General features: G+C 53.8%; 1 protein-coding gene across 1 annotated transcript; it reads right to left on the bottom strand.

Moving 5' to 3' along the window:
- Positions 1-24,420: 24,420 nt before the first annotated feature.
- Positions 24,421-24,963, bottom strand: NEUROG3 (neurogenin 3). Its single transcript, XM_048312144.1, has one exon. It carries the CDS (start codon positions 24,961-24,963, stop codon positions 24,421-24,423), a length of 543 nt encoding a protein of 180 aa, XP_048168101.1.
- Positions 24,964-27,708: the final 2,745 nt, after the last annotated feature.

Below are 27,708 nucleotides of genomic sequence, written 5' to 3'. Positions count from 1 at the left end.
TCTGAGTGCTGACATTATTCAGAGGGGATCTGAGATTGAAGACCATCACATCCCCACATGTCAAGGTTTCAGCAGCAGGCTGACAAAGTGCTCTGTGCTTTACTGCTAAAACTTAGGTCTGCTTGGAAGGGACACCCAGACAGTCTTGTTTCTTGCAGAAGGTGCCCCAAAATTGTGTGAGCCAGGAGCTCCTGGCTCAGTGCAGGGGAGGGTTTAGGTACATCCTCTGCTTCCTCTTCCAAGGCTTGTACATATACAAATGTTTATTCCAGGATGGGGGCAGAAATCAGCAAGAAAATAAAATTGACAGGAGGTTGAGGCTTCAGAGCCTCCAAAATACTGCACCATTGCTGCTGCTCTCGCAGAAGCTGGGAACACGTACAGACACATTAACCTCATAGTGCAGCTTTTGGAGAGCACACCTCCTCTCCCCATTCCACAAATCCAGAGGATTTCCACAAAGAGCCATAACACAGCAGAGCACTGACAGCAAGCACTGCCACCCAGAGCAGGAGAGCAGGGAGCTGTATCCCACCCAGCTTTGGCAATCAGGAAAACACTGCTGCATCCCAGCAGTACAGGCATTTGTCATTCCTTTTATAAACAACCCTTTCTTACACCAGGTAAAAACCAAGGGCTCACTTGCTGCAGGTGTTACTGCAGCCTGAAAGCAGAGGATTTCTGATTTCTGTATTTTTCCAGCCTTGATAGGCAATGGATGCAATCAGCAAATTAAAGCAATCACAGAGTTCTTTGTATTTACTCTGAGTGGCACTGAGCAGCTCTCCAAACCACAACTCCAATAGCACATTGCTGTACACTTATACCCTGATCAGCCCAGACTTGGATTGTGTATCTTTAGAGAAGCTTTAGAAGATATGGCAATTGCCTTACTCTTTAGGAAGTCCTTTTCAAGAATACTAATTTCTAATCAGGTCTGGGTGCAGAAGAAAGGATCCTTCCAGAGGAAAGGGCCTTCAAAAAGGCTTCCAAAATGTTCAGCAGCAAGTTTGGGAGGAAGGTGAATGGTTCATAGAATCCTCAAATGATATGGGTTGGAAGGTACCTTAAAGATCATTGTGTTCCAAACCCCTGCCACAGGCAGGGACACCTTCTACTAGACCACATTGCTCCACCTGGTCTTGAGCACTTCCAGGAATGTGGCATTCACAGCTTCTCTCAGAAACTTGCAGAAGTGCCTCACAGTAAAGAACTTCTTTCTAATATCTAACCTAAATCTACTTTCCTTCAGCTCAAAACTATTCCCCCTTGTCCAGAGAATTGCTACAAGGTTTTCCTTTGTACTCATTTTCTCTTCTTATCTCCTAGAAAGCAGACAAGAAAAACAGAGAAAATATTAATTTCTCTAAAATGACAAAACAAACCCAAACATTTTTGTAAGAAAAATAGCAAAGAAAGAAACATGTACATGTAAATTTCATGTAACTGAAAACCCTACTTGAGGTAAAGATACTTCCATAAGTTCATTCCCATGGAAGAAAAAAAAAAAAAGCCAAACATAGAACATTTGTAACACTTTTGTCAGAATGTTTTTAAACAAATGCCTTTTGTTTAAAAGAAATTCAGCTGCATCTCGAGCAGTTTAGCACATGTAAAGAAAGTGTGCAGGCTGTTGGCAAAGTTATTTCTCTGTCAGAGCAGTTGCAAGGATTTCTTATTAAAGAGAGTAGCTATGGGCTCTTTTCCTCTCCCTTAGCGTCACCAGTGTGGATGATGAATCCATGAGCTGGGTCAGTGGAAAAATCTTCATTATGCTATGCATTAGCTAAAAAAAAATATGCAAAGACTGGTTTTGCTCAATGAATGACTTGTCTTCTGATACACTTACGCAAAGCTTTCAGGTCATGTCGGGAGATCAGTGAACAAACCCCCAAAAGCTGTATTTGTACACATGGATGCACTTTCATACACCTGGTGATAAAAGAACAAGCCCGTCTACACAGAACAGAGCCACTGGCACAGGAAGATACACGCTGTTGTACACAGCTGTGGAGCAGTGGAGTTTATCAAACCCCATTTACTACGTCCTCAGACATCTGGCTTAGCCTCTCTGGTATCTGATACAAGTTGTACTCACACAGTGTTCCCCTCGATTGTGCTTTTATTTTAACCTTTTTATAAGGTCACTCATTTTTTCCAAACCCTGAGAGAAGTGAAAAGCCTTGGGGTTTTCTCCCTCCCTGCCCTTAGCTCAGGCTGAAGCCAGCCAGCGGGGAAGACACATCAGATGCCTGTGCACAGAAGTGCTGCTGTCGTAGCTCACTTCATTTCTGCAAGAAGCTGACCAAACCCATCACCAGACACAACTGTGTGTAAATACCGAGTCCCTGCTCAATTCTGCACCTACATCCAGAGGCAGAGGGATATGAGTCACAGTAGAAAACACTACCTGGGGTGCAGGAGCACACACCTCTCTCACCATCAGCCTTCTCCTCGTATAGCACGGTATCTGCCACCCTAAAAATAGGCAGCCGTCCGACAGCTGATCCCCACACAAAGGGCCCTCCATATCCCAGGAATTCCACATGGCTGACAGGCAGGGGAGCAGCCCTGCTTTGCGCCCCGAATACCGCTGTCAGCCTGTCTGTCCCTGCCTAGCACTGCAGCATCCCCACAGCTGAGCTCGCTGCAAGCCCCAGCAGCCCCACACGCCCCCACAGATGCCTCTCCCCATGCCCTGCTGCCGAAAAAGCCAGCATGGATTTACACCAGCACATAAAAACCTGCGGTTTTCTTATTCTCACAGGCCAGGCTGATTTTCCATAGAAGAGGTCTTTCCACTCCTTTTCCTTCCTCAGCTAAAACTGTTCTTTTCACCAAGTCCATTGTAGTCCTTATGATGGTGCTTTACAGCATCCATGCAAACTACTCAGGGCAGGGCATGCTCATCATAGGAGCCAAAGCCTGCCGAGTCCAACAGCAAGTTAGGAGACAAACCCAGACCCCAAACGGCACAAAGCTGCCTGAAAGGCATCAAAGTGGTGCCACGGGCAATGTTATGAAAAGGTACGGTAGTTTTGAAAATAGCCAGCAAGCTTGGAAAGGACTTGCTGCCTGCTAGGTGCACCACTCTTAGTACTTGAAATATCCTTGTACTGCTAGTGCTGCTATGGCAAAACATTGCAACACCTCGTCATAGTCTTAGCATTGTTAGGTTGGTGGTTTTGTTCCTACTCTGAGAGCAGGTAGGAAATGGAACATCTGGAGACCTGAGGGGGAAGCACAGCCCAGCCAGAGAGGGAAACAGGGGAGGAAAAGCCTAGGTGAAGCTGTCCAGAATGACCAGTGGTCAGGAGGACAAGCCAGGACCACACAAAGAGCCCAGGCACTCTGCAAGAGCAGTGGATAAGGCTGGATAAGCCTCGACTTGGGGCAGCACATGGCAGGTATCACCATAAATTACAAGGGATAGAGCTGAGACTAGCAGGGCACCTTTTTAGGACAGCAACAGCCTTGTGTAGGAGCTGTCTGAGCAGTCAAGGCAGGAGCCAGCGGCTCCAGGCTCTGGCTGGGGGGTCCATCTAAGTGCCACCTGCTATGGCCAGTCAGCACCGCAGAGCAAGCCCACCGCAGATGGACAGAGGTCCATAACAGGCTGATAAATGCCTTATCTTGTCATTACGTTATCCACATGCACTTAAATCCCAGAGCAGATTTCACTGGCTCCCCAGCTGCATTTCCCCACTTGCGCCTGCCAGGCTGGGCAGCAGAAAGGTGCGGGAGCTGCTCTGACACCAAATCTCTTTGTTGTCTATTTATACCCTGCCCTCTGGAAGCAGCTCACTAGCGGCTGTCACTTGGTGTCTTATCTCCCCTCGCTTTGCAAACCGTCTCTTGGCAGCCCATGGCACCCCTGCCACTGCCTGGGAGGCTGCTCCCTTCCAACTCACTGAATTTTTGTTAAAAAGGAAAAAAAACCCGAAAAACATCACAAGGCACTGTTTGGTTAAAAGGCAAAAATCCAGGGCTTTATTCTTCTTTGTCAAAGGCATAAGGGTTTGCCAATGATCCCAAGATCCAAGCCCTTGCCTTCATTTCATTCTTGCATGCAGAAGTTGATGCCTCCTGCTGCAGAAGTGGATACCTAAGGCAGGGCACTGAATAAAATTAATCGCAATGAACTCCAGCAGTCCCTGCTTGCATAGCCTTAGATCTCAGAACCCTTTTAAAAGAATTTCAGTATCATTATTCTCGTTTTATAAAAGGCAAAACAGAGTCACAACAGAATCAAATGACTGCACATATGCACTCAAAAGCCATGATCCCAAAGCCTTTGAGCTTGTAAGAGCACCAGGTCAGCAGTGACTGACCCATGGTTTCACATAGCACCCACCTCCCTTCATGTCCCTCGCTGTCACCGTTTGAGGCCTATTCTGTTCACATCTACAGGGACTTCCAAAGAAGCCAAACCACGTTCAGCAACCATGACACAGTATTTGACTCAGCCCAGATAAATTTCCCATTAACCATCTCACCAGCAGTGGCTGATGACACAATCTCCCTCACACAGGAGGCCCACAGCGGCACTGGAGCCCAGCACCACATGGGGATGAGTCCCAGGGAAGGACCATGGTGCACCCTGCTGGGAACCAGCCCCCAGCCCTCTGGTTAATCCCCTTTTTCCCCAGTTCAGGCAGCAGACAGGCATCCAGGCACCAGGACTGACAGGGGATTTTATGAATAGCCCATGTCTTTGGACCCCAGGGAGCCTCCAGCTGTCTCTTGACCTGCTTGCAAAGCCACAAGGCCAGAAAGTGTCAGCTGGGGCTGGGGGAGCCCTCCCTCCCCAGGTCTTGTTGCACAGTCAACCGGTGGGGAGAGAGGAGGATGAGGAGGGCAGCCCCATAGGAAGCAACAGGGCTGTTGGTACCTGCTTGTCACAGAAGAGCAAAACAGCCAAAACAGGGAGTGAGTAGGAGCAAAGCAAAATTCGGGGCTGTGGCCCAGGTGAAAGGAAGGCAATGGGGTGCCAGAGATGAATGATCCCACCACAGCAGCAGGAACATGCACAGGAAGAGTGATTATCCCCCAGGAAGAGAGAATCATCACATCATGATCAGGGTTGGCAGAGACCTTAAATATCATCTGGTTCCACTCCCCAGCCACAGGCAGGGACACCTTCCACTAGACCAGTTCACAGCCCTGTCCAGCCTGACCTTGAACACTTCTGGGATGGGGCATTCTCGGTTTGTCTGAGCAACGTGTGCCAGCGCCTCACCACTCCCACAGGGAAGGATTTCTTCCTCATATCTAATCTAAATCTCTCCTTTCTTGGTTTAAATATGTTCCTCTTTGTTCTACCACTATTTGCTCATGCAAAAAGTCATTCTCCTTCTTTTTGTAAGCCCCCTTTAAGTACTGAAAGGCAGCACTGAACACCACTGGGGACAGGCTTGCCCATCAACCCAGGAGCCCCCGCTGTCACAACAGTCACTATTGCAGCTCCCTCTTCCTTTCACCCAGCCTGGTCTTCTCTCCCCACTATTCATTCATCTGGCCTCCCAGCTGCCTATCCTCAGAAACAGGCTGGAAATGCGGTCCCAGCTCCGAAAAGCTGCTGCCATCTCCTGGAAAGAGCCTTCTTCCCTGGAGAGTGGCGACAGCGTTCTGGGACCGCCAGGACGCATGCCAGAGTCAACCTGCAGCCACCGGCACCTGCTGCTCCAGGGATGGCCTGATCCTCCCACACAATGTCACACCTCTCAGCCTGATGACCGAGCGTGATGTCAGAGAACAGGATTACAGGCTTGTACCTCAGAGAGAACAGGTGCAGTCCGTGGGGACAAGGGCTGGGGCCACCCTTGATGTCAGCACAGGCTTCAGGAACACGCTCCTTCCAGTAACCTTTAACCAGTACAACCAAGACTGAAGGCACAAGGACTTCCTTCTCCCCCTCCCAAGTGCAAAATCAGAGCTTTTGAGGAAAGGAAACAGTGCAAGATGATTCCCCCCCCACCAGGAACCCCATCACTGCCAGAAGGCTGAGGGGGAAATCATTGTGCTGCCTGGGTCTTCTTTCCTCTGCAGCACCCCGTAGGCTATGCATAGCTGCCCAAAATATAACCTGCCACTTCCACAGCTCCACACAGAGATAACTGGCAGTCCCAGAAGCCTCTCTCTGGTACTGATAAGCATTTTCATAAACACATCTGGCAAACAGTGCTGGGATGGCCTTTTTTTTCCCCTTAAAATAAAAGAAATCTAAGCCTTGTCTTCCTGATGCTGCTAGACTGAGGAGCTCAAATTGCCTTTCCTGAAGAGTGGCGCCTGCCAAGGCACAGCTGATGGCCCCACAGCAGGCTGCTTGTGCCCAGGAGCCCTGAGCTGGCCCGAGTGAACGTCAGTGCTGTATTTTTATCCTTTTATTACACTTTAAACCACTGGGGAGAAACAGGTGCAGAGCTGTCTGTGAAAGAGTGGCCAGCAACTACCCCCCCCTCAAGCCTTGAGCTGTTATATACACCAGCACAGATACACGCATGAGGGAGGACAGAGCTGGACCTTTTAAATCCCTACTGAGTGCCAAAGTAATGGATGAAATTAGCCCAGGAGGAGGACACACACCAACTCACAGTAAAGATCTGATGGATAGATCAAACACAATTAATCTGACAAGGACACCCTGCTTCAGCCCATGCAGTGGTTCAGAGGGGTCACAGTCAGCTGGAGATACCCCCAAGTGCCTAAGGGAATCTTTTCTGGCTTCTTCAGCAAATAAATCACTGCTGCCCTTCCACTGCCACTCCAGGAGTGCAGTCTTAGGGGGACCTGCTCTCTCAAAGATGCCCAGAACAGGATGGAAAGGCCATTCATGGTGTACATAGGGCTTGGGCTGTACCTCTTACCATGTTTCTCAGCCAGCAGTCCTGTGGAGGGTTGCTGGGGTGAATATGTCATTCCTCTGCAGAGAGGTAGGGATGTCTCCTTCAGGATAAAACTCTTCTGGACACAGACCAGGCTCTGCCCATTTGAGATCCTCTGAAAGCTACCCATCTTCTACCTTAGAAGGAGGTTGGTTGGCACATTTCCTCGAGGAATCTCCAAGGAAATACCCTTTTACAAACCAGAGTGGAGCCACAGCATCCTCCAGGGAACCAGAACAGAAGCGTGGCCCAGGATGGGTAGGTTATCGCCCTCACCCCAGGCAGGATGTCACCATCTAACCTGAACTAAACCTGACCCAGACCTTCCCAAGGCAAAATTAAGGGACAACTGGAAGATACCAGTAGCTTTTTAGCCTGAAGTCAGCTGGAACAAGAGTCAAGTGTCCTCACTGAGCAAATCAGCCGTGCCACAATTTGAGTTGTATCTGGGGACACGTCCCAGCCCTTTCCAGCCAAAAGCACATTGAGAGGGAGCACCAGGTAATGTCTTCAGGTTCACAGCTGGCTGGCCAACACTCACCTTTCCTTAACACAGGTGAAGGGTGGTATTAGGATTAGCAATGTAATAGCCCAGTGCCTTGAGCCTGCCTGGCCTGGGGCAGTAGCAAGCTGGGCAGCAAAATTCAGTAGAAGCACATGGATTCAACTTGCCTGGTTTTCACCGGAACGACACAGGAAGCCTTGGACTAATTGATCCAGCATTAATACTTCACTGCTAGAAATAAAAGCTGAGTTTAGCTTTGAAACTCAGCTTTTATGGATAGAGACATTACCCGGTGCTGCACCATACTGTATTACCCCAGAGCAGGATAAATCCAGGTGCCACTGTGACAACTACTATACTGAAAATGAGCCCTTTTCCTTCCCTTTCTTCCCAAGCAGGGGAGGAGCAGGGGAGATCAATGTCACAGTCCCCTGCAGAGCCAAGCACCTCATAAATCTCCCCTCTGGAAAGCAGGGCAGCCCCACTCTGCTCCCAGGGAAGAAAGCGGGTATTGTTCAGCCCAGGCCTAGGTGCGCCACAGGGAATGTCTGTGCCGAAGCCCAAGCGTGTGTGCTGTGGGCCAGGCTGCTGCAACAGCCAGGGCTGACAAAGGACTGCAGGTTTCCTCCCCGCCAGGCTCCAGAGAATTGTGCTTCCGATTCTTGCATCACACAAGAATAACGATGCACTTTGTAATGTATGAAATGGAAATACTAGGATCAAGTTCACCTCCACCATTCCCCTCCTGCACATGTGATGGGGGTATCTCTTGCTGGACAAAGCTGGGGGGTTTCATTTCCCCCAGCACCATCCCCAGCAAGACAGAGCAAAGCTTTCATAGCCCACTTACCAGCATCCTTCTCCTGGACTTCAAGGCAAAGCTCAGGGCACCTTTCCACCCCAACGGCCTGGGTTTGCGGATCTATATAACATCTGGCTCAGCAAGGGGAGACCCCAGTCCTCTGTGTCACTGCCATGGGGAAAATGCTTCCTCTCCCTCCACACACCTCCCCTGGGAAACCAAAGGTCGGGGGAGCCAGAGGGAAATTTATGGGCTTCCCCTCCTAAAAGATTTCTCCAGATGGCTCTCCAGTGGTGGATTTTTTTTCCAGGTGAAGGGAGAGAGGAGGAAGGAAGGAGAGGTGGGGAGATGGGTAAGGACAAGACCACAGGTCACACTTTTCTTCTCACAGCAAGCACATCGGGCAGAAGGACCAGCAAGCAGCCAGGCTGCTATTCCCTCTCCAGCTGTGGTGGCAGCAGATGTCAGGCTCAACAGTGTGCACAAAGCCAGCCTAGGCTCTGCACTCTCAGCTCATACTAGACCAACAGCAGAAATCCCCATGACAGCAGCCAGCAGCTGGACTTGCCCCCTGGAAAAGTTCCTTGTGCACACAGCAATATTTTGGTGATTTGAAGCAATAGCCCACACTGGGAATAAGTGGTGTTTGAGTTGCACAGAGGCACTGCACTGTGCAACACTCTACCTCTATTTCAGCCAGACCTGCAAGCACCAGCCTCACCAAACCCCTTGGGCAGCAGGGCTAGGGGTGACATTATTTCAGTGCCCCTGCTCTTCATACCCATCACCTGCAGGCAGCCAGCACAGCAGGACTGCAAGCATCATCCAGCCTCCCTGGGTTGCCTGTCAGGAAGAGGAAATGCCAGGCATTTTCCAGCTGCTTGTACCTGTGCCAAGTCTAAGTGCCACCCCTAAAAATACCCACGGGAAGGGGAGACATGTAACCGGCCGCTCACCCACTGCAGCCACACGGATATTTTCAAATGAGGCAGCAAGACGAAGTAGCTGAGCGAGACCCAGCCTGGACTTTTGCTCCTCCCCACACGGGTCAGACGGTGACAGCCCAGCATTACCCGCCACAAGGCAGCAGCAGAGCCACGGTAACACATTCAAACTGGCAGGAGTCAACATCCCAGAAGCTGTTCTCGGCATCCACGGGGCACCCCAGGGACTTTGACCTGTGCTTCTAATTAAATTAAGCTCCTGAAATGCTCCTGTCTGACCAGTGGCCAGCCCTGCATTGCTTTAGCCCAAAAAATGTTGATCTCTCTGGCAAAAGACCCCAGGCACCTTGCTGGCTTCCCCAAAAACCACAGCCTCCACTCCTCAGTAGAGATGGGGCAGTGGCATCCACACAGAGCAAAGCTGCTCTGTTTGCATCAACATCCAGCCACAAAAAGCATTTCTCAGCCCCAGACAAGTGCACCCAGTAGACCACAGCCTGGCTGGAGCAGCTCTCCTGATTTTTATTTTTTTTTTAACTGAATAGTGGTTTATTTCCAGTTCTGACTTATTCTGAATAAATCAAGATGAAACCATGCAACTCACTAAGAGTTACCTTCTTGTTTTCAGCTGCTTTCCTGCCCCTAACAGGAAGAGATGCTTGGGACCATTCAGGGAGGCATTAGACACCCCACAGCCCTGGAGGGGCACATGGAAGGGCTAAGCTGGATGTCATCTCCCTGCAGCCTGAGCCACTCCTCTGGGAGAGTTGCACCTCTCAAAAACTGGCACAATCCAGGGCTATTGCATTGCTGGCACTGGGCAGGGAGAGCTCAGCAGTGCCTCTTGCCTCCCCTCCAAAACAGATCCCTGCAGCTGGAGGTACCCACATAATTCTCCCTGACATTGCTCTAAAATGAGGAGGAGCTTTGCCATTTGCTGTTGAAGCAGTGCCACCCTCTCACCCCGGCTCCTCAAAGATCACGGTGCAATCCTTCAAGAGCACCCACACACAGCAAGATGGACGAAACACCTTGGGAGCACCCAGGGGCAAGAAAGGCAACAGCTTCAGCTCAGCAGCCTTTTTGAGGGGGTCATCTGGAAAGGCAGCAGAGCCCACCTCTGCCTGCACCCAGGATATAGAATAGGCAAAACTTTCCTGCCCAATTAATATAGATAATTTAAGGGTTTTAACTTGCAGAGCTGAAATGTCAGGCTGGCTAGGCAGGACTCCGCAGTGCTTATTTAGAGCAAAATAATGTACTTTTTTCTATGCAATGCACTCCTGTCACCTCTTTGAAGCCACCTCAAGCCTTGCTTGAATGTCTGAACTCAGCAGGCCCACCTGATGCCTGTGAGCATCCCAGGACAAAAGGCTTCTGTGAGGATGAAGCGGGTGTCCAGGGGTGGGAGTGTAGAGGCCACCAGGGGCACATGTGCAGCTGCCCAAGATGCAAAGGGATGCACCAGCATGATGGGGAAAATTGATGATGATGAGGGAAGTCCATCAGGCTGCGTGCTGGCCCCACAGATTGATGGCCTCTGCAACGAGCCACACATAATGGCCAAGTTCAGGCTGCAGTGGCCAGGAGCTGAAAGGCAACAGCCATAAATAAGCTGGGAAAAAGAGGGAAGACAGAAAGCTGGCAGGGATAAATAAATACCCATGCTGCAGCAGGGCTGGGGGTAGGCATGGGAAGAAGGGCTGCAGCACCAGAATCGGATGCAGCCTACACTGGGATGGAGATGCTGCCACAGAAATGGCTGGTTTGGAGTGAGATCTCCCCATTCAATAACACTGAGTTGTTTCCTCCCCAAACCATCTTTTCACTCAAAACCACAGCCAGCTGCCAAGTGTGGGGAGGGAGGGTGTCACATGTCCTCCCCCCAAAATATAGTGCAGGGGGACAAAAGTAACCAAAGGGGCTTGGGACAAGGGATTTTAGGGTTATAATCCCACTATTACCAAAGCTCCAACTCACTCCAAGGCTTCCAAGACCTTGGCATCTCAGCAAGTTTCTCCCTGACTGACCTGGCCAGCTGGGCTTTCCTCATCACCTTCCTCAGCCAACAGTATCAACCTCAGACTGTTTCCCCTTTCAGTTATTGCCCAACAATGAATAGGGGAGATGGGGGTAGCGGAGGGATCGGAGATGGCGTTTCCCCTCATTGTCCCCCATCTGCTTCATTCAGGACAGCTACTCTTCTCCGGCGTAAATAAGCCCTTTGCATTTTGTTGTGGTCTTTTCTCTCTTTCGCTCGTCTCCGCCGTTTTGTCAGGAAAAACCTTGCCCAAAGAGCCACTGTGATTTACTGCTGCGTTAACAAATGTCAGAGCTCAGGAGCCTTGTAGGAACCGCTCGCTGGCAGCCTGCCTGGACAAACATACTAAAAGTCAACCCTGGCGTGGATACTTGAGGAATTAGTGTCCATACAAAGATGCATTAAATACAGGGAGAAAGATGGGGGATTTTTACAACAGAGGCTTGAAAGCTTCCTCTGGGCTATTTAACATATGGTGCTTCTTCCCTGCACCTGCCCCTCACTAGAGCAGCTCCTGGATTCCAGTCCTTGTCACTGGACCCAAATGCCACTCGAGTTACCGTTCCCAGTGGGTGCTGCGGGTCTGGCAGGGGCTGAGCCACCTGCAGGGTGGGGGTTTGCACATCCATGTGTTAACAGGTAATTTTGCCCCAACCCTCTTAACCAGATGAGCTTTGCTGATAGTGGACACATCATAGAGCCCTGCTCAGCCAGGCAAAGTTCCCCACTTGCTAACAAAAATATTTTTTTTTATAATTCAACACATAGAGAGAAAAATTTTTTTAAATCCATAAATCAAACATTCTGCTCATGAAATCCTTACATCCAGCTCAGCCATAGGGGAACACAGACCCAGGGTACAGGCAGGGAGAACCATCAGGAAAACAGAGACACAGTGGCAAAAATAACAATGTTTAAAAGCTGTCAGCATTTCCTCAGTGGCTGCCAGGAGCTCCTTAGCCCTGTCTGTGTTTGGCTGGACCCTTGTTGCCTTCAGCCCAGGCCAATCATGCATCCCACACACCCCCACCACTCTGTTATTGTCATTTGCTCAAATCCCAGGTGCTGCATTAGAGAGGACTATTTTGCGTGTGCGTTGTCTGTATGTTTTAAAAGTTAATTCCTCCTCTACCACCTTCTGCTCAACAGATTTTTCCAGCATCACTGTAGAAAGCAGCCCTGTGCCAGGAGAGATACACTCAGCCTTGCAAAGCATGGCCAGGCAATGTTCCTTGGCTGATGCCAAATTTCCAAAAAACCAAAAACAGAATATAGAAAAATATCACATCCTAAAATTAAAAAATGAAGTAAAATAAATACCCCATGGGGCTCTCAATTGCACAAAACATTTTTCCCAAGCAAGTCCATTCCCATATATGCACTGTCTGGGCAGTGCATGTATGGGAATGAATTTGCTTGGGAAGCAGAGGTGGATGGGGAAGGCTCTGGAAAGGCAGTCGTAAGAACCAATGTGCTGTAAATCTCCCGCATTAAGTGGGATATCATAACCCGTGGTAATTTGGCAACTTAGGAATCATCATGTTGACCCAGCTGACGTGATGTTACCTTAGCTTACCTCTACGTTCTGCCTCCAAAGCAGAACTCCTCACCCATCAGGCAAGACCCACAGGAGCATGCAAATAACTATCCCAGGAGTCCTGTCCCTGCTGGGGTTCATCTTTGGGGGCCTCACAGAGCTGTCTGCCCCTATGCTGTGCCCCTATCACCATGCCCTGGTTAATCCTACACCCAACCCCTCGGCACTGTTGGATCCAGTGCAGGATTAGTGCACACAGACTTTCCCATCTGCAAAGCTTAGTCCAAAGCCACCCTTGCTCTGCAGAGCATTCACTGGCTGAGCCTGCTGTGATCTGTAGGGCAAGGACTCAGGGCAAAAAGCCTATTTATTTGCCCTGCCAGGCCGACAAAGCTCAGCTCGGGCATGAGCCGAGCCCTGAAGCACAGGGAAAGCTCTGGCTGCACTTCCCGCCGCAGGAAGCCCCGGCACCTCTGCGGGGCCATTGGCTCTTCCCCCAGACACTGGCAACCCAGGTGCCAGCCACATCCGGCACATCCCAGCATCACCAAAGCCACCTCTCCAGCCAGCGCGGGCTGCAGCACCTCTGACAAAGCCCAGTCTGTTCCTCGCCTTTCCACCGGTGCCGCGTATATCACCAGGCTGCCCCTCGGCTTTTCCATGGGACACGGCTCCGCGATGAATGGGTCCCTGTTCCGCCCTTGCTATGGGACAAGCGGGAAGGTTTCAGCCTCCGCAGCACTTCCTAACTCGGGATTTTATTAGCCCCCGGCCTCTCCGATTCCGAGAAGCTCTAAAAAGAGACTTTGATTTCCATGGTCTGTTTTTTCATTGGGAGTTAAAATATCTTTCATCATCACGCACAGCAGAGCAGAGTTATAGAAGAGGGGAGGGGAGGGAAATTAAAGTAATTGGGAGAAATTACTGGTATGCACAAGGCCTCTCCAGAGTCATCCCTGCCACGGGAAAGGAGCTTCCATCCCATCTCACTGTGGCAGGAGGAGCTCTGACTGTCCAATAAGCATTTCTCAGCTCATTTGAAGGACACAGAGAAGCTCCTCTGCACAGACCCAAGGCAGAGGTGTGGTAGGGAGCCCTTAGCAGAGGCTTGGGGCTGCCTGCCATGGGCTGCTTGCTCCCAAAATCCAGCTTTTCAGAGCTTTTACAAGCCCCCAGACTCACACAGAGGAGGAGCACAGCCATTTAGTCCAGGTGAAAAAAGTTTTTCAGCTGAAAAGTAAGAAAAAGAAACTTAGGAATGCTGACTGGAGTTAATATTGTCATTAAAACCATATAAACAGTAATAAGTGTTGAGAAAGGGCTCTTTAACTTCTATTTTGATACAAATATTAAACCAAAAGTATGTTGCTGTGCCTTAGTGGTTGGAGTACACCCATCAGGTTGTTCTGACAGAGGTCGTGCAGTTTGGCTCTGGAGAGATAAGCCCCATGGCCAAGGTTTTTTATTGAAACGGAATTCTTTAAAAATCTTGTAGGTATATATAAAGATATAAAAAGAACTGGGAAAACAATCTGGCTTCTAGGAATATGAAAATGCTGGGCCAGTCCATACCTGGCTGATGCCCTTCCAAGGTGTCCTACAGGGCAGAGGTGTCTTGGAGGAGCACAGGGTTCCGAGGCTGAAAGCAGGGCTTTAATCCAAAATGCCCTGTAGCAAAAATGCAGCTCCCCAGCCCCGCTTCTGCCAACTCTGTTTCCACGGGTTAGATTATCCTGGGAGGGGTTACACCAACAGTAATCAAGAAGCCACAGGGTTCCCTTATCTGTGTTTTACAGGGCTGACCTTGCCGGGGTGAAAAGTACAGGGGGAGCAGTGGGAAAGGCAGCGCAGCCCCTTCCCCTCCCAGCTGCTTGGATTTTTAATTCACTTTCTGCAAATCCCCACTTCTGCAGCAAAGCCAATTCATTGCTGTGGCCTTACCAGGGCCAGCACTGCAGATGTGACAGCGGGAGATGGGATGGAGAAGAGCAGAGAACAGGAGCAGTGCCAGTGGCAGAGGGGACAGACATGCTGCCTTCCCACAGGAATGAGAGGTGGCAAGCATTTTCAGGGCACAAACTCAGGCCACAGAAACCAAAGCTGGCCAGCGCTATAAGAAACGCATGTTTTCCCCCCTCAGACACCTCCCCAACGTTTCTCCATGCACCATTAGCAGATCTTATTTCTGCCTGGGCCAGCCTGCTTGGGAATAGTGCAAATGCAAAAATTGAGCAGTTTGATGAAATAGTAAATAACTGACAAATAAGTAGATGAAGAAATATGTGGGGAGCTGCAAACGATCTCAGCCACTCCAGCAACGAGTCTGGACAGGACAGCCATAGCCATGCCATGGCACAGACCTTCAGGCCGGGAAATGGTCTAAATCAGGCTTCTTCCCTGCAGTATCCTGGGCTGCTTCCTGAGATATTGTTGTTGTTCTTCACCCTCTTGATGTATTGTCCTGCAGCATATTTGGGGGCTCCCAGTGTGTGCCAAGAAGCCTCTGGCTGTGACGCATCAGCCTGTTTTAGGCAGCCAGCAGCCTCTCCTTCCTGCAGGAGCCGGGAAGCCAGGGTTCCCCAGGGTTCCCCCACCCTCTGGTCCAGGGAACCTGATGCATTCATTTTTAACACCATCAAGGGCTGTGGAAAATGGCAATTTGAGGGAACGAGGACTATGAGCAGCATCTCTGTGGCCCTGTGAATTGTCTGGAGCTGTCTGAAAAGCAGGGCCCATTGCGCTGCTCCAAAATGTAAGCCATCCCCTGAGTTTTCCTGGATTTGGTCAAATAAAGATAGGGAAGGAAAAAAAAATAAAAACAAGCCACACCTTTCCTCAACGTGGTTCCCAGACAATAAAAATGTCTTGGAGCAGGAGCCCTGGCTTCACAGCTTGGCCAGTGACGCAACTGTGCTGTGAGCCAAGGCAGCGGGGAGCTCACCTACATTGCTTGGCTTTGCTTTTCCATAAGGTGGATTTTGAGGATCCCAGTTCCCAGGCAGCATTGGCAGAAGTCATTTGAGTAAGGAAATTAATGGTCTTCCCTTCCTAATGCTCCCACAGACCCCTTGTCCTCCTCCCTGTCCATCACCTGCTTGGAGCACTGGTGAACCCCTGCAAAATCCCATAGCTCTCTTGGGGACCATACACCCGGGGCACATTTTTCCAAGTGTCTCTCCAAATATATATGTCAGCTGCAGAGAGGGGAGGAGAGCAAGAAAAAAAGCATTTTGTGAGTATCCGTCTGTTTGCAGATCATTAATTCACCCTGGGGAGTCCCAGAGCTCTTTCATCTGCTTTTTGCTAAGTTTAGGTCACAGAGGTTTTTGGGTGCATGTGTGGTTCAGGGAAAGGCAAAGGCACTTTGGGCTTTAACAGATCACTGAGGAAGAATTTGGGCAGGCAACAGGAAAGCTCTTTCCCCGGCTGGGAGGCATCCAGTCAGGACAGAAACAATCCTGGCTGCTGGAGGCTTTTACAAAAGTAAGAATAGATGTTTACTCGCAGGAAAGCGAGGAACGGAAAAAGTTATCAACACCATTGTTTGCCACAAATAATTTCACCTTCTCTAGTCATACGGTGCATTCAAAAAAAGCCCTGCTGTTTCTTATTTAACATCTCATACCGGGGGCAATTACGTAGCCCTTACGTAGCTGGGCTCACCCCGGCCAGCCCTGAGGGCTCAGCTCGAGCCCACCCCACGGCAGAGCCCGTTTCCCATCACCTCTACATTGCTTTCTTGCTCCCCAGCGCCTGGTGGCCAAGACGACCTGACCTGAGATCCGGTTTTATGACGAGCTGCCCCTCTGCGGCTGCATTTAGGGGGCTGACAGCTCTGTAATTGCCTTTTATGAAACACCCTTGCACAACCCCGAGTGCAAGGAACTTCTCAGTGCTCAGCTAAGAAACCGTCTCTAACACATGCTGGCTGCAGCATCGTTTGCCTGGAGTCCCTTCCCCAGACTGCAGTGGGTTTTGGGGGTTCATGAGCGAGCTTAGGCAATGTCAGAGCCGCAGGGGACCAAAAACCTCCCCAAAATACTGCTCTTCAGGCAGAAGTTGTGGTCTGTCCTTCTCTGAGGCCTCCCCGGCATGTTCCTCCTGGGGAAAGGTCCTTCCCGGTCTGAACCACAGCTCCCTGCTTTTCCATCAGGACCTTGTGGAGGGCTCCTTCCTCTCCTGCCATGACCTCCCCCGTCCCCTCGCAGCCCGATGGCTCCCTGAAAAAGGCAGCGTGCCCAAAGCCCCTGTCCGGCCAAGGCCAAGGGCGCGGGATCCCAGCACCACCTCCTGGTAAGGCACAGCCATGCACGGCCCGCAAATCCCCCAGCAAGCCTGGGGACCACCTGGAGAGATAACCCGGAGCTGCGCAGACCCCTGTCTTCCGCGTGTCTGGCCAAGCATGGGCATCTTCCCCTTTGCCTAGCACCACGTCCGGCCCCGGGTGGCTGCGGGCGCAGGACCGCCGGTTGCATCCCCCGGTGAGCGGCAGCTGCCTGCTGTGGGGTGAATAGAGGCGCGGCTCTCCCGAGAGGGGACCGAATTTAATTTGAGATGAATGGGCACCTCCCTGCAGCCCATGACATTTTCATTGCGGGCTAACAAGGGTTGAAAAATCCAATTAGGTGACAAAGACGATCCCTAATCGGCCGTGCAGCCCGGCGTGGGGCAGCCAGGACAGCACAGCATCCCACAAGCGAGCAGGGACAGACCATGGGAAAACAACAAAACACTCCAAAAGATCCCTCTTGCAATAGTGCAGAGGCCATAGTGCAGGATGGCAAGTGCACTCAAAAAATGCATTTATAGCATTGCTATTTGCACCCCCAGGGTCCCAGCTGTAAGCCTCCCAGGTCACTGAGATAAAGTGCCCCAAAGTGAGCTCGGCAAGGCAGGGACATCTCTCAGCTAGAGATTCCAAGGGCAGGGGTAAGTAACCTGCAGCCAGAAGCACGCTGCTCCTCAAAGAAAATATTAATAAAATTTGGCAGACTCCTCCCATGGCACCCACCTGCCACCAAATGTTGAACAAAACCAAGTTCCAGGAGCAGGCAAGGATGAACCACATCTGGGTTTATTACCGCGGCAGCTTTTTCAAACCACAAAAGTTTTGGATAGCCTGGATTGCAGTTTTTTCCATCAACAGGTGCCTTTTGACAGTTTGAATGCATGCAGCCAGCAGTACCATTTATCTGCAAGCTCTGGTGCCTCAAGTGGGGAGGATTGATGGTGGGACCCCCACACATGCAAAGCCCCCTCCTGCCAAAATGTGGGGGCATTGGGGCATCACAGGATGCAGCAAGGGCATAGCAGAGCACTGGGAAAGGCAAGGGGGGCACGCGCATAAATAACAGCTGGGGTTTGGAGGAAGGGTGATAAATGGGAATGCCGCAATCCCTCGGGAATTATTAACGGTGGGGGAGGCTGAAACCTTGGCTTTGCCCCAGGAGTCGGGCTGTGTGGAGAAAGCCAATGGGTGGGAGCGGGCAGGGGGAACAGATGGCTGGGGGAGGCCTGGGGGTCCAGCCGGGAGCGGGGGCTCTCCACCAGCACAGTGCAAGGAGCTGTGGTGAGGTACGGCAGCTGCATCTACCCCAGGACACAACTGGGCTGCACTGGGGGAAGGACTCCTGTGCCCTCTCCTCCCTGGAGCCCCTCAGGTGGCTCCAGCCACAGCTCCAGGTGGCCACCGCTGAGTATTGACCCAGTGCTATCTCAGCTCCCACCTTATCAGGGCAAGAGCCAGCTCTGGGCACCAGCACCTGCCCCATTAATCTTCCCCCTGTCCCGCAGGCGTGAGGTCTTGGTGCCTGAAACAACCTGCCCAGGGGGGAGCAGCCGGGCTTGGGCCCTGGTGCCCGGCACCTGGGGATGATGGATTGGTACCTGGGAGATGACAGGGAGAGAGTTTCTCTTTTCCTCTTCAGCTCATGCTATTGTCCCTGCCCTAGAGAGGGGATCACCCTTTATACCAAGGCATATTGGTGGCAACTTTTTCCACTGAAATGTGTGTACTGAAGACTGGGGATGTGGTGCCTTGTGGAAGAGAGAAAATGAGCTCCACTTGTGAACACAGGGTGGGAAGGAGGGGAGAGATAATTCCCCTGCAGTTTCGATCTGAAATAACAAGCTGAAGCTGGGCGAGCAGCCCACATTTCACCCACAGCCTTTAGGCTTAAGGTGAAGATGTGCCAGAGCTGCACAAAGTCCAGGCAAAATCACATCTGAGGCCCCAGAAAAATGAGGTAAAGCCTCACAGCTCTGGCTGAAATGAAAACAAAAGGCAGTGATTCTTCATGGCTGCAGCTGCAGAACCACTGGCTTCAAGGGTTAAATGCACTCAGAAATATCAGTGGGGACCATTAAGCACAAAACTTCTGTGTGTCCCTCAGGGAGAGAAGCCCCATGCTTTGACCAGGCAGAATCCCCAGCGATGATGGGGGGCTGAGGTCTCATCCCCAGCATTCTGCTCTCGCCTGTGCCCCAGGAAACACTGCTATGGGGGTGTATGGAGCTTAGAGGAGCCAGAAATTTCCTAGTGGGAAAACTCATACTCCTGCTTGTCCCCACATGGGTTTTCTAAGGACATTCCAGGTGCAAGTATAACCAGGGAGGCAGGGTGACCCAAGGAAAGGCAACACTGAGCTTTTGCCATAAAACCCACCAAAGGACACTGTGTGTCCAGCAGTGGAGAAAGATGCTGGGGGTGTTACCACACACCTCCTCACTGCCTCCTCTGGGAAGGAAGAGCACCACTAAATGGTCTAAGCTGGGAAGGGTCCAACTAGCCAGCCAGGAACTTGGATTCACAGGCAGACAGGACCTGCTCAGAGATTAGTTAGCACAGTCTAGCCCAGTTCAAAATACAAGTGCACATTTATCTACCCTTCTCCTGTGCACTCTGAAGCCTACAGCTCCCAAAGGGCAATGCAGAGCAGTCTTGTTAGAAAGCAATGCCATCGCATCAGCGCTGCAAAGCCTTTGAGCAGAGCAGAGCAGAGGACACTGTGGCAGAGAGGCCGTGTCAGTGGCTGCTCCTCAGGGAGCTCACTGCTTGGTCAATGCTTTTGTCCTCTCTTTAAAAGCCCCTTAAACCCTCAGGTTGTGTTTCCTTTGACACAGGAAGGCCCAGCTCTTTTGGTGAGGGCACCACATGAAGGCCAGGCAAGGCTTAAGGTGGCTTAAGGGTACTGACACCCAGTACTATACCCTCTCGTGCCCTCCCTGTCTATGCCATGCAGACGAGATGGAGTTTCCCCCTTCCTTACACAAACTTGGGATCTCTTTTCAGCCATTGCTCTTTTTTTGTATTGATTTTTAAAAGGAGGCACTGCAGCTTTAAAGAGCTTCCCAGACTTGCCTTTGTGACCGGAGGAGAGGGTGGGGTGGTGGCGGAGGTGGGGACCCAGAAGAATGAAATAAAGAGAAGTACAACAAAAAGAAGTTAAAAGTGTGAGTGACAAGTTTTCGGCAACAGGCTTCAGCCCCTGTGGGGTCGTTTGGGCGAAGAATGGCTACAAATGAACAAATGAGCTGGATTTTCATGCTTGGTGGACGGTGAATGAATAAGCATCTTTTAAAACCCTATCAGGAACTCTTTGGATTGTCATTATGGCTGGGAGGAGCGGGGGAAAGGCAGACTTTTGAAGGCTGATCATGTGAAAGAATCCCAATTCTTCGCCTTTTTCTCTGCCGGCAAGCACGGCTACACTGAAACGTGAGGATAGTGCAGCCGCAGCCAAGCATCCTGCCATAGCCCAGCACAGAAGCACTTCTGGGGGACACTGGTGTGCCTCCATGCACTTTGGAAGAGGTGAGAGGGTCTGCTTTGCTTGCAGGAGCCCCCGCTGGTTCCCAGTGTCCTGGAGAGGACAGGCAGTGGTTTGCAACCTCCTCCTCCAAGAAACCTGACTGCAGTGTCAGCGGCAAACAATGTGAGAGGGCAGGAAGCAACTCACTTAAAGCCGTATTTAGAGCACAGAGTGGAGGCCTAAGGTCAAAGGAATTGCCCCGGGATTATGGGAATCACCTTCATTTTCTTGCCAGCCTTCAGACACGAGGGAGCCGACCAGGAGCAAGGAGGAGGGGGATGAGTCTGTTGCTGAGGGAAGGACCTGGGTGTTTCCCCTTCCCTGGCCCTGACAATGAGCCTGGCCTCTCTGAACCATGCAAATAATTTACAGCCTGCGTTTTCAGCTGTTTGTTATCCTCAATCCCCCATTTTAACCTAGACTAGAACAGAGCATTGATGAGACAGTTGCAGGAGGCTTCACAGCCAGAATTTGCTGAATACCTGCAAAGCCAGAGTTCAGCAGCCACAGAGGAGAGAGAAGATTCAGAGGGAGACAGGTATAAAGTCTCCTTATTTCTGCAATAAATGATAATACCGTGTATTCAAAAGCTCATAGAATTGTAGAATTGTTAAGGTTGGAAAAGACCTTTAAAATCATCAAGTCCAACTGATATTTAGACTTTCTTGTCTAAACAAAATGGGACCTAAAACTGAATATTGAGGGCATGAAAATATGAGGTTGTAGTGAAGCATTCTCCCCTGGCTGCAAAAATAGAAGTTGAGTTCACCTGGCAACCAAACCTGGCAGGGCCCAGGTTAAGTTGGTTTTCATCCTGTCGCCTGTAAATATGTGAGGGCACAAGCCTGTGCCTCTGAAATGGTCGTGGTCCCAGCAGCCACCTGTTTCTCCCACATCAAAAAGTCCAGAGGCCATTACAGCAGCCGTGGTTATAAAAGCCGGGCACTGGCGCTGGGACTGCCCCATCAAGAGAAATGAGACCATCATGCACTAAACATAGAGAAAAGATAAATGGAAAAGGAGTCTTTCAGTCTTCATTATCAAGTTTCCATGGGTTTGCCAAAACCATAGCAACCAGTTCAAGCAATGATTAACCTAATAATGTGGAGGCAAAGAAAAAAACCGCATTCAAGCCCCTAAAGAAGAAGTCACTAGTTCTCTAGAGGTAGTAAATTCGTCCACCACCACCCCCCCCCCCCCATCCACCCCCAACCTATAGCCCCACGGCTGGAAGACCAGACACATCCTAAGTCTCCAGAAAAAAAGAATCAGCAGCACAGTAAAACCCACTAAAGTGACCACTCTCAGAAAATATAGCAGTATAGACATCTTTGTGAACTTTTGTAATACCTGCTCTTCACTGGAGGACTGTCATGCTCTTCTTGCTCCTTTTCTTGCCCATGTCCACCCTGAGCTCTCTTTTGCCATTTTTCACAAAAATTATACTTTTGCAGATAAGTGAGTGTGTTGCGATACTCCTCAGTCCCACAGTACATGCAGATAGCAAGGGCAATATGATACCTCCTGTAGGGAGATATCAGAGTGGAGCTGCCCTAGCAGGGAAAAAACATTAAATGATTTTATCACCCAAATAATGACGGTGTTTCGCCTGTGGCCACACACAGAGGCCTTGGAGCACTTTGCAGACTGTTAGAGTACGAAAACAATACACAATTCAGCCAGAAAGGGGGGGGGGGGGGGGGGGGGAAGGGGCAGGAATACTATTAGGTCTTTCATTCTGCCTATCTGATCTACGACACAGATAGATCACGTTCGGGACTATAAGAGTACACACAGAGATAGGCACACACGGCCTTTTCCTAGTCCTCAGCCTTGCCCCGTGGCCTGTGTTTCTCCAGCAATGTGGGTATTTCTTCTCAAGCAGTGAATAGGCAAAAGAGGGGCACTCTGCATAGATGGGCAGGTCCCAGAAGGCAGCAGAAAGTGCAGATCTCCAAAAAAGCTCAAGTAGTAAGTGAGATCTGTTCACCTGGTCTGTCAACACTAGCACAGTGATGCCCTTGCTCCCTTCTCACGGGTGTGTGGGACACCTGGAGCTCCTCTCCGTGGGAGTTTGTTGACCGAGGCTGGATCAAGTGCACAAGTAGAGGTCACTGCTTCTCCAAAATCCACCAAGCCCCATGTGTTTTCTGATCTGCAAAATGTCTGTCTGGTTAACACCAGGGCCATGCCGGCCTCTCCCTTCACCGCAGGACTGGGTGATGTCCCCAAACAGCCCACCTGACAGCACCCCAGCAGCTCTCGGGAGAGACGCACGGGGAGCGGCTCTGTATCACCCCGTGTCGGCTCGGGCAGACCCCAAAGGCTGAGCCCCGTCGAGCGGACAACCGCGCCGTGCCCCCGGCCCGCCTTCAGCACCATGGCCAGAGCCCGCGGCGCCGGTGCGGGACGGGGCGCCGGGGCTGCTCCGCGCACCCACCACCACCACCCAGCCCTCCCTACGCCGCTGGGTCTGCCCCACGCCAGCGCGCCCCGTGGCCCTTAGGGAGCGGGAGCAGCGCGCAGGAAGGGCAAGGGGGGGAGGAAGGAGCTCCCCGCGGTTGCCCCCCCCATCGGGAGGGGGGGTGGCAAAGCGGCGAGACAAGACCGCCGGGATGCCGTACCCGGTCAGGTTCCACTCTCGCCTCTTTTGTTGCGGTGCGGGAGGGGGAGGTTGTTGGGGGGGGGGGGGGGGGAGTGTGTTTGTGCATCTTTGTTTCCAGTAACCAAATTTCTTTTGTTCTACAAATTGCCTCAATAGCGTCTCTTTGACGCGGGCAAACGGGCTCAGCTGAGAACAATTAGCATCACAATGGGCTTTTGGCCTCGCGGGCCGCTTTGTCTAGCGGCGGCCGCCCCGCCGGGGCAGCGCGGAGCGGGGAGGCGGCCCGGCCGTAAATCTACCAGCTACAAATTGAGTCCCGGCAGGAGAGGGCCGGGAAGGGCTTACGGAATTCATGCGGGTTCTCTTCTCACCGTGTCGGGGGAGGTAACGCCCTTCCCATCTCCTGCACTTTTAGCTGGCCTGACTCTCCCCCCGCCTCCCCGCTCCAGCCCCCGCTCACGGCTTCAGGTTCCGACTGATACTCCCGGTCCCGCGCCTGCCCCGGCTAAATTCACCCCTGGGGACGATGGGGTCGGCCTGAGGCGACGCTGCCCCGGGCACCCGCACCGCTCCAGATGCTGAAGCGCTGTGCCCCAGTGACGTCTTCAAAACAGCCCCGCAGCCGGGCACACCTCACCTGGAGACGGTGGAACGGGATCGGCCGCAGCTCTGCGGGAAAAGGCACCTGCAGAGAGAGGCCGGTTTTAAATCCGAACGTGGGCTGCGATGGGCACACGCCGGCGTGCGCACAGGCGCGGGACCCCGCTGCGCCGCTCGTCTCCCGCAAGGGAGCGACCCCGCACCGGGCACACCGCCCGGGATCCCGAGGAAGCCCCCGCGGGGCGGGCGCTGCCCTCCCCGGCATTGGTGCGCGCGATTTTGAAACTCCCGGAGAGCGCTCGTTGATAAAAACACGGCGTTGCACAGGTCTGGCCGCGACACGCTTTATTTTCCTCTTCTTCTTCAGAAAACCCAAAATACAGCTGCGGGTACAGACAGCTGGACCACCGCTGCTAAAAATACTCTTATATACAAAATACATATTTGTTACAAAATATAATCAATAAATACCGATAGCGACAAATTAATATAATTTACCGTTAACGAGTACAAAACCGTGATTTGTTTTTGTCCGCCCGCTCCCGCTGCGCTTTCCAGCCGAGCGGGACGGGACGGGGCGTGGGGGAGCGGGGCTCCCACCGCCCCCCGGGGCGCAGTGCCGGGAGTCCCCGCTCCGCCCCGCCGGCTCTTTGAAGGCCGCAAGCGGGGGGACATTGGCCGGGCGGCGGGCTCAGAGGAAGGCGGGGAAGGCGGCGGGGCCGCGGCGCAGAGCGGCGGGCGGCGGGGCCGCAGGGCAGGGCGAGTCCCAGGGCCCCGGGGAGGCGGTGGCAGGGGGTGGCGGCGGCGCGGGGGGCTCGGGCAGGTTCTGCTCGGCCAGGCGGAGGCTCTGTGTAAGCGCCCAAATGTAGTTGTGGGCGAAGCGGAGCGTCTCGATCTTGGTGAGCTTGGCGTCGTCGGGAAAGGTGGGCAGGACGCTGCGGAGCGCGTCCAGGGCGGAGTTGAGGTGATGCATGCGGTTTCTCTCCCGGTCGTTTGCCTTCATGCGCCGGCTCCTCTTCTGCTTGCTGAGCAAGCCCTCGTTGCGCGCCTTGCCGCGGCCCCGCCGCGTCTTCCCCTTCCTGCGGGCCGCCGTCTCCCGCGGGGCCAGGGCGGTGCGAGCCGGTGAAGCGCCCCGGCTGCCCGCGGAGCCCCCACCGGCCGCCGAGGAGGGGTCCTCGGCGCCACCGAAATACGGCTGCCCTTCGTCCGGCGAGCGGTCGCTCTGCGGGGCCATCCTGAGAAGCCAAATCCGCGTTGGCCGGCCCGGGAGAGCCCTCTCCCCCGTGGCTGTGTCTGCTGAGCCCAGCCGAGGCTGCAGGGCAGAAGAGCGGCTCTGGCTGCGCGCCCCGCGCAGCTCCCCCCTCCCCGCAGTCTCTCGAGTGCGGGCAGAAGTTGTGCCGCCGGCACACGACTGCCGTTAAGCCCCTATATATAGGGCCGGCAGACAATGGGGATTTCCCGGCCGGGTGGCGTGTGCGCCCCCCCGCACGCACCCACCCCTTGGCACGCTTTTATCTTATCAGCCCGACGGGAGCGTGCCGGGCCCGGCACCGCCCTCTGCCCCGGCCCCGCCACGCGAGACCCCGCTGGCTTCCACGCACCGTCGTGCCGCGCCGGGACCCCCCGCCCCCGCCCGCCCCTCTCCCCCGGCCCGGCCCCGCCCGCCAGCCCTTCCCTGGACGGGACCCCGGGGCCGAGCCGCCGACCCCGGGCGGGGGGGGCTGCACCACGGCCGGGGCGGCCGCACTTTCCGGGGCTCTGTTGGGGTGCAGTGGGGGTCGGAGCGGGGTACAGAGCCCCAGCGATGACAGGAGGCTCCCCAGCACTCGGCTGCGTAGCGCAGGGAAGCGCCGGGCCCCGGAATAGCCGGGCACGCACCGCCGCACCAGGCGGTGTCTCCCCCGGTGCCAGACGTGAAGGTCCAGATGGCACCATTCCAGCTCCGTTCCCCTCGGCACAGCTACAACCACTTCCCGCTGCTCTGGCGCCGCAGGGCACTCTCGGGACATCCCCTCCGATGCCGGAGGGGAACCCCGCCGCTTCTCGTCACCCTTCTCCTCTCCCCTGCAGCGCCGGGAACATCCTCGCGCATCGACCGGCGGAGCTGTGGGCGCTGCGCTGCGGGCGGCGAGCGCCAGCACCGGAGGGGACGGGACGCCATTCTCCAGCCCTCACCCGCGTCGTGACTTTGCTCCCACAAGGGAAATAGGGGCTGGATCCCGCGGGGGAAGGGCCCTCCCAAGGGCCGAGGCCACCCCAGCCCCGTCGGCCCGGCTCTGGGCCCGGGGACAGCCGCGCTGCTGCCGGAACTCAGTGCGCAAAACGTGCCGGGGACTTTTGCGCGCTGGCTTCGGCGGGCGGCGGGGAGCGGCCCGGGCCCGGGGCACCTTTCCCCGGCGGAGGACGAGGGATCGAGGGCAATGGGGCCGGGGTCCCCCTGCACGACACGATGCCCCCGGGGGTGCGGGCAGGGCCTCCGGGACGGCGCAGCCCCTGCGGGGCGGGAGTCCCCCCTCTCCTTCACCAAAGCGGCGCGGCGGATCCCGGTCCGGGATGCCTGTGCCGGGAGCAGCCGGAGCGGCCCCGTTGGGCCGCGGCGAGGCGGGGGGCAGCTCCCCCTGCCCGGCCTGGTCCCTGGCCCCGCGGGGTGGCCTTGGCCGGCGCGATGCGCGGCGGTGTGGGGCTGTGCGCTCTGCCTCTCCAGGAGCGCGGTACGGCGGGCGGACAGCCCCGTGGGGAGGGCGGGGGAGGGTGCCGAGGGGGGCCGTCCATCGCGGCGGCTCGGGCGCCCCTTCTCGAGGGGCGGCTTGGAGGGCAGCGGAGGATGAATAGGAAGGGCCCGGCGGGGTTGGGGGGTTTTTTTTGTGCCTCTGCAATTGGATGACAAAAAAATCTGGCGAGCGAGTTTCCAAGCCTCAGACTGCCCACTTCAAACGTCCTTCAAACAAAAGCTGAAGAGGAAAAGAAAGCCCCACCTGGTACCGCTGTTTGCTAAAATAATAATAAATAGATTTCGTTTAATAAATAATTACAAGAGATTGTAAAGTGGAGTGCTTTGGGAAGCATTAATCATGGGGCTAGGGGCAGACATCACCTGCTGGCAAACAAGACAACTTTATTGTTAAATCACCTTCCCACTGCCACTTTCCGATAACTCTCTCCCGTCGCCACAAAGCCCGGCCGGGGATGTTTACTCATAGTTAGCATAACAAGCACCATATTACCACGAACGTGATAAAAACCTGCGGGGGCACTGCTGCGGGCTCCTGCTCACACCTGGCCGGGCCGCCCGGTGCGGAGCTGGCACCCAACGGCCCTTCCTGGAGGGGCCCTGCTGCCGTTTACATTGGCCTGGTTTATGCTGCTTTATAACAGGTTTACTGCAATCCCTATCTCCCGGCCCTATTTGTCTTATTTTATTGAAAACATATGGTAACCAGAGCGGCCCCGGCGCATCCCTCGCCTGCCAGGCGTCGGGAACGTTTGGCGAGCCGGGGCTCGGCCGCAGTCCGCCTGCCCGCCGGGGGCTGTTTGCTCGGGAGAGGGGAGGGCAGATAAGGCTGGGCCCGCTCTCCGTCCTGGGGGTGATCTCAGGGTCCGGGGCAGCCGGCCGCTCCGTGCCCTCCACCCAGCCCGGGGCCACCGGTGCGCGCCGGCGGGGCCGGTGATGAGGCGGTGGCAGCGGCGGGCGCACGGCGGAGGCACCTGCCCCGGCGGCCTCCCCGTCCTCCCCCCGCTCCCCCCGGCCGGGCTGCTCAGGAGGTACCGTGATTTGCGGTGCCATATGTCGGGCGGGTCGGCGGAGCAGCTGCTGCCCCGGCCCTACCTACCCGGCGCATAATACCTGGGAGCCGCAGCCCCGCGTCCCCCTTTGAGAGGGCAGCGCGGCGGGGCCGGGCCCGCGCCGCTGTTTTGTGACTTTATTGTGGCGCCCAACAGATGCACGCCGGCCCCTCCTGCCCCTCGCCCCGGTGCGAGC

This window comes from Corvus hawaiiensis, chromosome 8, assembly GCF_020740725.1.
Source record: "Corvus hawaiiensis isolate bCorHaw1 chromosome 8, bCorHaw1.pri.cur, whole genome shotgun sequence".
Classification (NCBI taxonomy): domain Eukaryota; kingdom Metazoa; phylum Chordata; class Aves; order Passeriformes; family Corvidae; genus Corvus; species Corvus hawaiiensis.
This window is presented reverse-complemented; position numbering and strand designations above follow the sequence as displayed.

Bases quoted from the DNA above. Each gene is read 5' to 3' on its own strand.
- NEUROG3 (XM_048312144.1), bottom strand. From the start codon at position 24,963: ATGGCCCCGCAGAGCGACCGCTCGCCGGACGAAGGGCAGCCGTATTTC.